Source organism: Seriola lalandi, unplaced genomic scaffold (genome assembly GCF_002814215.2).
Source record: "Seriola lalandi dorsalis isolate HSWRI2012SDOR001 ecotype SW California unplaced genomic scaffold, Sedor1 jcf7180002054505, whole genome shotgun sequence".
NCBI lineage: Eukaryota > Metazoa > Chordata > Actinopteri > Carangiformes > Carangidae > Seriola > Seriola lalandi.
In genome coordinates, this window is record NW_019525058.1 from 1,350,493 (window position 1) to 1,362,664 (window position 12,172).

The following is a 12,172-nucleotide window of genomic DNA, read 5'->3' on the forward strand; positions in this document are numbered from 1 at the left end:
ACCCCCCAGCTCCCGCTACAGAACATAACACACTGTTCTCATGTTCTTCACGTTTTAATTGAGTTCCTCTAAAAAATTCTCTCTTTGCATATGAACTGTTGATTCCCTCTGGATCTCATAAAAACTCTGCAGATTGATTTAAATTTTTAATTACGACTGAGAAGCAACTAAAATGGAGATTTCTGAAACTGTGGGTCAGTGGTAATCCTGTGTTATCTGAACGTGTTGACAGATGAGGAAACTACACGGCTGTGGGGATGGTGAGCATCTGCTTCACTTGGTCCCTGTTCCTCCTCCCTCTCACCTCCGTGTCCTGCAGGATAAACTTAGTCTGCTCTTGTGTCTCTTTCTATCTTTATACCAGAGGAAGAGGGACACAGTCTTTGCCTGCCTGTTTGTGCCTGAGTGGCCAGGCGGGAATATGAGCACATTCCCAATTAAGAAATATGCCACTTGCAAAATGAAATTATTTTTCAAACTTAAAGGGAGTTAAGAGTTTTTAACCACTGGCAATTCTGTAGAGCTCATGTGTTCAAGCATCCGTATTAATAAGGGTAATGCACAGTAATGTATGTCAATAGTGGGTGGTGGTAATGGCCCGATAACAGGAAGCACAAATAGCAGTAAAACCAGAGAAAACTGCAGTTTCTTGAGAATAAAAATGTTTAACGTAAATAAAACTGTGATTGTGAACAATGATAACTCCACTGGGAACCTTTCACTTTAGCTGATGTTTCCTCCAGGAGCAGCTTCAGTAAATTAATGAACAAATCTTTTGTACCAATTCTTTTTCCAGTTTGGTTCACACCAGGTTTACAAAGGTACAGACAGTACTGCCTGCAGGAAGTACACATAGGTTGCAGTGTGAATCCAACACCGGCTCTTGCCTCCTCCCTCCTGTTCAGCTTTTATATAACCGTCTAACTGCCTGCGACTACGGCCTTGAAGAGTGTTAAACACCTCTCTTCACTCGAGTGACAAAGTTTAGTTTGCGTTAAGTGCAGGTGGTGACAGATTGATACGTGTTTTCCCCTCAGGGCTTACAGTAGGTGTACGCACTCGCTGCTGAGACCATTCAGTGCTACGAGCTCGTAAATGACTCAGCCTGACTTCTTGTAGGTGCCGAACTGCATCTTGTGTGTCGAGGAATAAAGGATCTACAGATTCGTCCGTGTGCCAGTGGAACAACAGACTCCTGTTGCGTCTGAAATAGGGAAAGTCAGTCAGTACACTCACATGTAGTACACTGTGTACTCGGTACACTCCCTGGAGTAGTGCATGAATTTGATTGACAGGGTAGTGTTGTCTCAAATCCAACAGTGCCGCCGTGCACTCGCCGAAAATGGCAATCGCAACACGTGGCCTACGAAAAATGTCCACCGTCTGCTTTGCTCACTTGACTTGTCACGTTGTCACACGTTTGAAGATACGCTGGTGGTCCTACCCCTTCCGCTACGTAGCCAAGATGGCGGCTGTTGAGGGTGAGAAGTGCCCAGAGATCCACACTCGCTGTGTCCGGGTGCCTGTTAGCCTGTTAGCTCGTTAGCCTGTAAACCTGAGGATATCATTCCTGATGCGTGCTTTCATCATCTTGGGGTCATTTCTTACTTTATGCTACTGGTTGATAGAAGCTTTATGTACCTTACAGCTTAATATTTTGGGAGGATAACAAACAATAAATAACTTTATTTACACTTGATTCTCATATTTCCTGTTAATATCCCCTGAGCTCTTGAGGCCCAAATGGTGCGCAACATCAAAAACGTTCTGTATTGGTCCACACCAGGTACAAGGACGCAATATCACACTCAAACATCACAGTTCAAGTTTACACTGTATGTTTAATCATTAACAACAATATGTTTTGATAGATGTAAAGGCATGCCATGCTAACAATCATACATCTGTTAAAGCTAAAGTATAACCTTTTAATAACACAGATGTATTAAATGAAGCAACAGTTTGTAATAAAAGGTCAAATGAGTCCGTCCTGCTTTGTTCACACGCCACTGATCAGCAGGAAAAACCTGTTCCACTTCTCATTGCAGATATACTCTATTAATAATTTGCATATAATTCCACTGCAGAAGCCTGTGTGACAAACGTTTCATCTGCCAGTCATCAAGCGGCGCATGCATTATGTATTATCTACACCCATAAACCCTGTGCAGGTGCTGAGCAACAATTATCCACACAAAGGAAAACGCATCAGCACGCTGCTATACGCTTCGTTCTCCTTTTATGGACATGATTGACGTTAAATCCATCATTTACTTATGAGTAGTTGTCAGTCATGTGTCGCTCTCACCACTATTTGCGGTTGAGACGTTGTCAGTCCTCGACATGTGAAATGAAAGAATGGGGAACAAGACTCAGTGTCCGTCCGGGACAGCAGGATTTGAATTGGTCTAAATAGAGACATTTTAAAAGCTATAGAATAAATTAAACTTTATTTAAACTTATTTTCAGACTGTGTCTGTGCGAGAAGACTTTGAACCAGAGTCAACTGTACAGGCTATTTTTTAAATTTAGACTCTTCTCAGTCTTGTGTTTGTTTTCACTCAGTAATTCTAATTCTTCATTCACATCTTTCGTTAAGTAAACTTTACTGCAGTGGCCAAATCATTACTCATTACCCAGCAGGAGTTTGCATCTTCAAAGGTGTTTACGTAATCTCTCAGATATTTACCGTCAAAAATAAACAACCCACACATGGCTAAAGGAGCCATTTGTAAGTTTTGCTACTGCTAAATAGCTAGCATTAGCATTAGCATTAATGGCTAATTACTTTCCCCATCTAGAAGAAACATTGTAAGTTCAGCATCAAACTTTATTTCTTCACTCACCAACACCTGTCTCCAGAGGTGGAAACCAACACCAATGTTAACTCTCTGCTCTATCTACGTCTTTTCTTGTACTGAAGTTAGCATGCTAGCCAGCTAACCTGTGGCCTCCAATCTGCCCTGAAGACGTAGCGCTGTTCAGGGGACGTATTAAAATCTCTTGTAGTAGAAACGCAACTGATTTTACAAGTAATTTGTAAAAGACAGGAATCACAACTTCCACTCAGGACTTTCAGAATAAAATCAGACCGGAAACAGAATGCAGTTGATGAGCAAGACAGATAAAAAGAATAGAACGGAAAAACAAAAGATTAAAAAGTACATAATGCATAAAAACAATCATTAGCAGCAATTAAAAGCTGAGTTGCACATAAAAGTCTTGAGCCTGTTTTTTTAAACGTTAGTTTGGAGTCTGTAGCATAATAAGTGAATGCAGATTTACCCTGTTTTCATGTGAAGGCGCTGCCTGGTCAGACTGGTGCCTGGTGACCTAAGACATCTAGAGGGTTCATAGAGCGGAAACAAGAAAGTGAAAGGAGGGAAATCCTGACTTCAACTTGAATACAATGATGATGGATATTAGAGGGTGTCGCACTCGGCTCCGACAGAAAGATAATATCCTTTAATTTCAGAGAGCACGACTAAATAATCAGCACGATCCACAGATGATGTCCATCAAAACGAATAATACACTGGAATAACGAACAAGTTTTCATTGTGAAACTCGATGAATAACCTTTTTATTTTTTCAGGTTTCTGTTTAATTGCTTCTGCTTTTACAGTCGTTTAGCTGACATCCATGTTCAAATGTATTTCTGCACAGGTGGCCTTTCACATTCAGCCGTACAAAGGGCGGACGGACCAGAGCATGCATGACAACATCAAATACATTACTGACAAGTAAGTTGTTTTTCTGTGCGTCCACTTTCCTCTGTGCCCCATTTGTTTCCTTTCATTCACCAAAGGGTAAACCTCTGTTTTCCCCATCAGCGACCAGTGACATTAAAAGTCTATTTTAGTGTTTTTGTTTGACCTGAGGTGGGTAAAGACCCGTCGCTGCCCTGCGTCTGATTGGATAGTACTTGGTTAGATTTTGGATTTAGGGTTTTATGGTTGCCCACCTCAGGTTGAGAAAAATAATGCTGGTCAAACATGAAGCCTGATGAGCGAAGATGAGGAACAGGAAGTCAGGACTCTTTGTCTACCTCATAAAATTGTCCTATTTGTATCCTCCTGTCACTACTCCTATAGTGATGTATACGATATGTAAGCTTCATGAGAGAGAACTGGAGAAAGGCTATGAGCTTATTCACATTACATTTCATCTAATAAGATATTTGTCACTGGTCTGAAACATCACAATGTGACTAGAAAACGAGACCAAAGAGTCTCAGTGATGTTTATAATGATACTGGATTGCAGTAAAATCAAAGCCAAGGCTAGAGTGCCATGAGCTCTGATTTCTGCTGCCAGTATTTCACAAACCCACTGTGCTGACCATCTGTATAAAATGAAACAAATATTGTGGAGACAGAAGAGACAACAGTTTAAGTAAAGTATTTTCTGAATGTCTGACACAAACTCAACCTGTGAAAGTTTAGCTGTATTAAAGGTGCCAGATGTGACATTAATATATTTATAATGAAAGAAATCAGACCACAGACCAGATCAGTGGCTTCTGTAGAGCTCTAGCCTGGTTCTGGAGTCAAATGTGTATTTTATTTAAAGCTCCTCCAGTGTAAAGGTCTGTGTCAGGTGTAGCTTCTATATTAATACTGTGAAAGTATCAAAGCCTCAGTCCACAGAGAAATGCACACAGCCTGTATTCAGAAACTGAGCCTTAAAACCAGCCGTCAGGACTTCTGGAACTTTGTGATGTCACAACAAAGCAGTCACCAAGCCCCGCCCACCTGGACCCACCATCCAAACCTTGCAGGATTTGGTTCTGAGTGTTTTTACCTGAAATCTGCTTCATTTTTATTGGATCACTCAGAAAACAGTCAGCCAATCAAAAGAGAGGCTCAGAGCCTCCTCTCTTCTGATTGGCTCACCGACCTGTTGTTACTAGAGCTCCAGAGAGAAGCCTGAGAGAGGAGATGTAAAACTACACTGAGATGGTTTCTGGTTGTTAAAACCACAAATATATCCTGATAAATCGATATAAAAGGTCAAGATATAGAAACTTTAAAATTGATTTATTTTGCATATTATAACCACTTCTTCTGTTTTGCTCAGGTATGGAAAACACGGCGCCTTCTACAGATTCAGGTCCAGCACGGGGCGAATCCTGCCTCTGTTTTATGTCTACGACTCCTACCTGACACCACCAGAGTCCTGGGCGGAGCTCCTGACAGCTAAAGGCTCCCACAGCGTCAGGGGCACGCCTTACGACGGCATTTTCGTCGCCCTCATCGTCGAGGAGCGCCACAAACACGACATCCTAGCCAGCGGCTTCGATGGTATGTACACCTACTTTGCCTCCAACGGATTCTCCTTCGGTTCATCCCACCAGAACTGGAAAGCCATCAAGACCTTCTGCGACGCAAACAATCTGCTGTTCATCCCCAGCGTCGGCCCGGGGTACGTAGACACGGCCGTCCGACCGTGGAACAACCATAACACCAGGAACCGGGTGAACGGACGCTACTACGAGACATCCCTGCAGGCAGCTCTGTCCGTCAGACCAGAGATCGTCACCATCACCTCCTTTAATCAGTGGCATGAAGGAACGCAGATAGAGAAGGCGGTACCTAAGAAAACAGTCACCCGTTTGTACCTGGACTACCAACCCAACCAGCCTGGCCACTACCTGGAGCTCACGCGTCAGTGGTCTGAGAACTTCAACAAGGAGAAGGACAAATGGCTGATGTGAACATGGTTTAATTACCCCGGTAGATACACTGAGCCTCTCACTGTAGAAAGACAACAACTTTATGTTCGTACATGTACTTGTTTCTCTCCGTTACTCTAGCACCGCTGATGAGCTTTCCCCCCCCCAAACCTTCACTCTACTGTCACTGTTTTTAATCACTAACATTTTTTGTACAGGTTAATAATGTCACCGCTTGGTCGGATCTACAAGGTCACAGCGACGGATAATCATCGTTTCCTGATTAACAAAATCAGTTCGGTATCTGTTTGAGACGTCGAGAAAGTGTGGCTATGTACAGTAACTCTGCTCCGTAGGGTTTTTCTTTTTTTCTTATTTTCTTATGATAGGAGACTGTTCTTGTTCTAAGAATGTTCTTCCCTGTATTTCCTTGTAGACAAATTAAAAAAAATGTGTGTCTGTTTACCGTTTGGAGAATCAGTGTTTGACATAAAGCGACAGATGTGGAAAAGCAACCATCAGAGATCTGCCCTGAGCTGTAAGGACAGATACTGCAGCTGTACACTTGGTCTGTTTGTGGTGATAACAGTTGAAATCAGACGCTGAAATAATCTCTGCAGTCGATCTTAAGGAGGCTGTGCAGTATTTAAAAGATGGGACAGAAGACGAGGCTCCCGCTGGGCCAAATGATGTGTGTGTGTGCATTGAGGAATCACACTTTACATCGCACAGCACAATTATAAACCAATTAAGTTATGAAATCAAAAGTTAACAAGACTCTCAAGTAGTTTTATTCATTGAATACAGTTCGGGGTTGGCAGGCTGAGGATGTCAGCAGCAGGGGAAATCAGTGCACACCTCTAACTTAAAGGATAATTCTCCTCCACCTCTCATTTATTGGCTTATTGTACTCACCGAAGCTGAGAGCTCGGGCTGCGATGACACTGACAGGGTGAGAAACATGAAACATCAGGCGATCTGACGGTTTGTTTAAAAACAGAAGAACTTTATTCAGAGATCTGAGTGCATCTGAACGGTCCATAACGGTGACAACTATGGTCAAAGTTGGAGTCAAGCAGCAACCTCCGACACTGAAGAACCAGAAGCTGCAGTTCCTCTAACGACCACTAGAGTCTGGCTCCAACGGTGAGTCAATTCCCATAGACTCCCATGTTAAAATGTCCAAATTTACAGCAGAAATAAACATGTTTACAGCGGAGATGCCAAGATGGTGACGGCGGAGTAGCTCACTCTGAGCTTCAAAACCACTCTTTAGAAACCTGTGGGTGACGGGAAGTCAACCTATGAACTGTGACAGAGTTTAAAGACCGCTTGTATTCTTTTATCCCGTTACTACTTTTCCCAGGTCCCAACAAGCTGCAACAAACTGGAATCATTAATCTATTCACTAACAAATATTTATGCAAGTAAGCTTATTGGAATAACGAGTAAAGTTAAGGGGATGATGGTCAGGATGGAGGGATGAAATGGGGTTTCAGCAGGAGGGGACAAATAAAAGGCCAAATGGGGGTATATTGATGGACCAGGTGGTGCAGGTGGTGTTGCTGCAAGAAAACTTATGGTAATAGGTTTGATTGTTGGTCTCCGTGGCTCAGAGGTGCTGGTGTTCATATCACGTAACAACACACATAATGTCAGCTTCTGTTTAGACATGGTTTGTCCATTCTTGGTTTAATGTCGGCTAGCTGTTAGCCCCAGGAAAAGGACATTAGAAATTACATTTGAAAAAACAAAACATGTATAATTAGAATATATGTAGGTATAGTTTCAAGGATTTCATAATAACATTTTCATAATGTCTCAAACTGTCACGACCTCTCCCCCAGTGACACCTGATTGTTTGGAGCGGATCTTCTTTTCTTTATTTTCAACCTTAGTGTGGACGTGGTGCACTTGGTTTCGTTTTTGGTTTTGTCTGTTTCTCTTTCTTTGTCCGTGGGCCGCGCCTTCCTGGTTCCTGGTTCTCACACCTGACCCTCATCTGTAATCAGCACACCTGGCCTCCATCCACCACTCAACTCTGCAGCAATATTAAGCCGACCCCTCGATGGTTGGTCTTCACTCGGTTTGTTTGAGATTGTCTTTATGACCTGCCAGTTTTCTGCCTCCAGGATCTCCTCCAGACAGCCAGCCCTTGTTTGCCAGCCCAAGCCCTCCGGGGAGCTCACCTCCCCCCCTGGATCCCACCAGCCACCATCCCTTTATCTTTTTATTAAAATAAAATACTTGTTTTTTTGGACTAACCGGCGCCTCTCGTGTCTGCGTTTGGGTTCAGTCTTGATCTTTGACGATAACAGGTGCCATAAACGAATGAAAAACCCCATCACATATACTGTTTCTCATACAATACACACAGTGCACCTGCAGTTTGTGCCAGTACTGTATTTGTATGATTAATTTCATTTGACCAAGGGTAAATGCTGAACATGCATTGTGACTATTATTATATTTTCAGAGTAATCCAAAACTATTCTATCATCTTTAAATTCATAAACCCACAGAGCAGCTTTCAGCGCACAGACTTCACTTCAGTTAGTTTACGAGGGCCCACATGCTCCTGCGTAATTTACCCACGATGCCTGAGTAACTGAGGAGGTACTTACTCAGGCTGCGGGCAGTACGTCCAGTCCACGGCAGGCATTTGGAAGTGGAACACATCAGATGTAGTGGTGATCCAACCGGTGTCAGAGCGGCCCGGCTGCCGCCCTCGTGTGAATGAGAAACCACTGGAGCGCAGCACATCCCTCAGGACAGTAATACCACGCTTTGCTAGCTCTGTCCCCATAAAGCCTGCGCCCATGGAAATCAGGTTAGTAGCAGGCGGCCGGCAGCCCCTCTCACAAATGTCAGACCTCGGAGCAGCTAATCATCGCTAATCTTTAGCTTTCGGATTTAAATAGGGCCTGTTATGCTTTTCTGAGTTCTCCCTGACTTATAGTCTGTTTATATAGATTTTTGTGCATGTAAATGGTAAATATTGGGGGGTCCAGACATTATTTCTGCATCTTCCAGAGGCCACAGCCACCACCGTTAACTCCCATCTCTTCAGAGTGGGAGGGGAACAGGCCGCCATTCAGCTGGTATATTTCTATAGAGTGAGTTTGATGAACAGTATCTGAAGGTCTGCGATCCTCGACTGAACCCAGCAATTAAGGCCTCGTCGGCTCCATATTATCTTTCCATCACCTCTCAGTTCGTGGCAGAGTTGAACCTTGCTGAAGAGTTTCTACCACTGAGCCTGTACGATCCATCCTGTGAGTTTCGATGAGGGGAATCGTGGTAGAGCAGCACCACCTGCAGGCTTTGATTAGCTGCAGAGCGCTGAGACTGGAGACCACAGGTCTAAACATTTCCAGGTTGAACTCATCAGCTCCTCTGGTTTGATCAAGATGGATGAACAAACACTGGAATAAAAACTCTCTCTCTCTTGAAACGATTCTACATCCGGTGACTGGGAGTCTAAAAAAGGCAAGAAGGGCTCAGAGTGAAGAGCACGAGTCCGACCTGTTTCCTCCCACAGAGATGCTTATTAATCTGCACAAGTTGAGACCGGCTGCCAGTTTCACGAGCACAGACGTGCACGTACACGATCACCTGATATGCATTTCTGCTGCATCAGCGATCACACCATATCTGTGTGTGTGTGTGTGTGTGTGTGTGTGTGTGTGTGTGGAGGTTGTTGTTTCACCCATATTTCTTTATGTTACGTAACTTTCTCCTCTGATATAACTTCAAGTGACTGGGATGTTCAGAGTGCTGTTTTATCTTGCAGGGGGGGGGGGTCCCAGGTGAAGAAGCCCATCAAAGCTTCTCCTGTGGGGGTCACGGGGGGGTGGAGCCAATCCCAACTGACCTTGGGCGAGGGCGGGGTTTCACCCTGGATCGGTCGCCACTCTGTCACAGACACAGAGAGACAAACAACCTGCTCTCGTTCACACCTGCAGGCAATTAAGTGTCACCAATCAATGTGTGTGTGCACTGTGGGAGGGAGATGAACATGTCAACACGTTGCCGCCACGTCCGCAAATCTGACCTTTAATATTTTGGCAAAATGCTTTTGAATAATGATGAAAAACGTCATAATAACCTGCTGCACAGGTGACCCATGGTAGAGGCCCAAAACATCCAGCTTACTGACTCCCAACACCCGGCTGAGGTTTGTAAAGGTAGCGGTGTATGAACCGTCTCCGTCTTACACGAGCTGTACAAACACGTCTGCAAAATGAAGCTTTCGTTGAAGGTCTGCAGGATGAAAACTAAAGCGATTACTCTGGGATCTGAGCTGAGATTATAGCACACAGGTGATGCGATCCTTCAGAGTCACTGAGTAGTTAAAAACATTCAAGCCCAGAGGAATTCAGGGTTTTTTTTTTTTTTTAAACAAGAACCAGGGCTGGGTCGCTGCCAGAGGCCGACGCTGGCAAGGTTCCCGTGACATGTTCACAGGAGTTTACATCAGACAGGACGAAGCGTGACTCGTTCATCTGAAGCAAGAGACGACCTGCCAGCTGAGAGAGTCGTCTGTCATCACAAATAACAGCATGTGGTTCTCTTCTCGATTATAATAATTATGATAATGAGAGTGGAGGTTGTTGAGGGGGAAAAAAAAACCCCAATATCTTTTTCACATACGGCTGCAACATAAGAAACATTAAAAACAATTGATTTATGTCATGATTTAATGCATCCCTCAAGCGTTTAATGCCACTATAAAATCACAGTAGTAAACAAGAGTTCAAACACAGTCAGTGGCACCAATAAATCCGGCACACACCCACAGAGGTGTGTGTGTGTGTGTGTGTGTGTGTGTGTGTGTGTGTGTCGGTGCAGCAGCAGATAAACCCTGATTCACGAGCCGAAGCTGAACGAGTGAAGATGAAGGTGATGAAGGTGATGAAGGTGATGAAGGACAAAAAAAACAGCACGGCGTCAAAAGTTCTGCCTTTATTACGGTAATCATCGGTTGCCACGTTACAAAGTTATCAAAGGGAGGGATGGAGGATGGGACAGCGTGTAAAACAACATCACTACTTACAAATAAAAAGAAAAACTTACGAAAAAGAAAAACAAAAAACACATTTTAGAGGACGCTCCGTAGAAGTTACATCTCTTGGTTTCCTCTGTGACTCTACAGCAAACCCTGCCTCTTCAGATCCTCGTACGTCTTCTTGTTCACCACGTTTCCACTCGAGTCCTCGTACTCCTCCTGAAAAAAGTCGCAGAATAAGTCGTGCACGTTTGTGAGCAGGAAGAATTATTTATCCGGTTGGTGCCGATTCCAGCCGACGTGGACTCACCTCTGTGTCCGGCTGCCACCGCTCCGACGCCTTCTGCGACTTCAGTTTCGCCCACACTGGCGCAAAGACACAAAACACACGTCGCTTATTTAAAAAACAAACTTCCAAAATAATTAAAAATGCTTCAAAATCCGGACGTTTGGGGACAGACTTACGGGAGACGGCGTCCTCGATCTGAGTGACGTTGGCGAAGTGGGCAGTGTTGGGGATACCGAGACAGCGCATACCGTGAGCGTGCCGCCACTCCTGCAGAACACAATGCAAAATACACGTCAAAGGTTCCAGCCGCGTAGTTACCGCCCCCTTCTGTTAGCGTCGTCAAGTCACGTTAGTTAACGACATGAAAACGAAACATTCAGTTCATCCATTCACCACGTTGTTTTTTCCAACCATTGGCCAAATATACGAACTAATGTCAATTTCAAAATAAAATATGATGTAATGAAGACTGAATGAATTCATAATGACCCGCAATCTGTTCTAAATTGAATTAACAGTTCTAATTTCTAAGTTCTACATTAACGCAGAACACACAGTTGGACAGACAACAGGCGGGAGCTCCCTCACCTTTGAACTAAAAATGAAGCGGGGCAAAACATGGAACCGATAGTCGAGACAAACGGTCCGACCTCATTTCTCATATTATTTGCCCGAAAAAACAAATCTATCACCGTGATCCGGATCAAGTTCGGTTCTGTTTATTTACCGACGTTACCTGCTGATGGTGTGACCTGTTTATAGAAAACTGCAGCTTCATTTCAAACGGGTCGTTACAGCTCGAATAGGAACTTTTCACCCCACGTGCGAATACAAAGTGACAGCCCCAATATTTGGTTTACACTCTTAAAATCGGACTCACTGCTCGCAGGTGTGGAGTGTATGGATGGAGGAGAAAAGAGAGGAAAGATGGCCGCCAAAAGGAGGCGAAAGTGGAGTTGAAATCAAAATAAAGAAGCTTGAACTGGTGTTAAATGGAAATGTGTAATATTGTATTATATAATACAATTCGCGATATTATATAATTTGCGACATGAATTAGACAAACGTGTTTGTGTTTCCTAGAACAGGTGGAGGAACCCGACAGGGCAACACATCACAACAAAGAATGACTGTTCTGGTTTTAAATATCAACAGCTATTTACAGGCTGTGTGGGCTGCTGGCTGCTGGCTACCCCCCCAAC

At 43.9% G+C, this 12,172-nt stretch overlaps 2 protein-coding genes across 2 annotated transcripts in view; one reads left to right on the forward strand and one right to left on the reverse strand.

Moving 5' to 3' along the window:
• The window catches only part of maneal (mannosidase endo-alpha like), a 12,238-nt gene extending 6,102 nt beyond the window's left edge, over window positions 1-6,136 (forward strand). The window contains exons 3-4 of the mRNA XM_023413179.1: window positions 3,667-3,743; window positions 5,079-6,136. Of these exons, the coding sequence (XP_023268947.1) occupies window positions 3,667-3,743; window positions 5,079-5,715 (714 nt within the window). The 3' untranslated portion in view covers window positions 5,716-6,136. The remainder of the gene's footprint in view (window positions 1-3,666; window positions 3,744-5,078) is intronic.
• A 4,487-nt stretch (window positions 6,137-10,623) lies between these two features.
• Window positions 10,624-12,172, reverse strand: part of sf3a3 (splicing factor 3a, subunit 3) — a 7,040-nt gene continuing 5,491 nt past the window's right edge. Inside the window, exons 15-17 of the mRNA XM_023413234.2 lie at window positions 11,147-11,237; window positions 10,992-11,047; window positions 10,624-10,900 (exon numbers count right to left, since the gene is read on the reverse strand). Of these exons, the coding sequence (XP_023269002.1) occupies window positions 10,823-10,900; window positions 10,992-11,047; window positions 11,147-11,237 (225 nt within the window). The 3' untranslated portion in view covers window positions 10,624-10,822. The remainder of the gene's footprint in view (window positions 10,901-10,991; window positions 11,048-11,146; window positions 11,238-12,172) is intronic.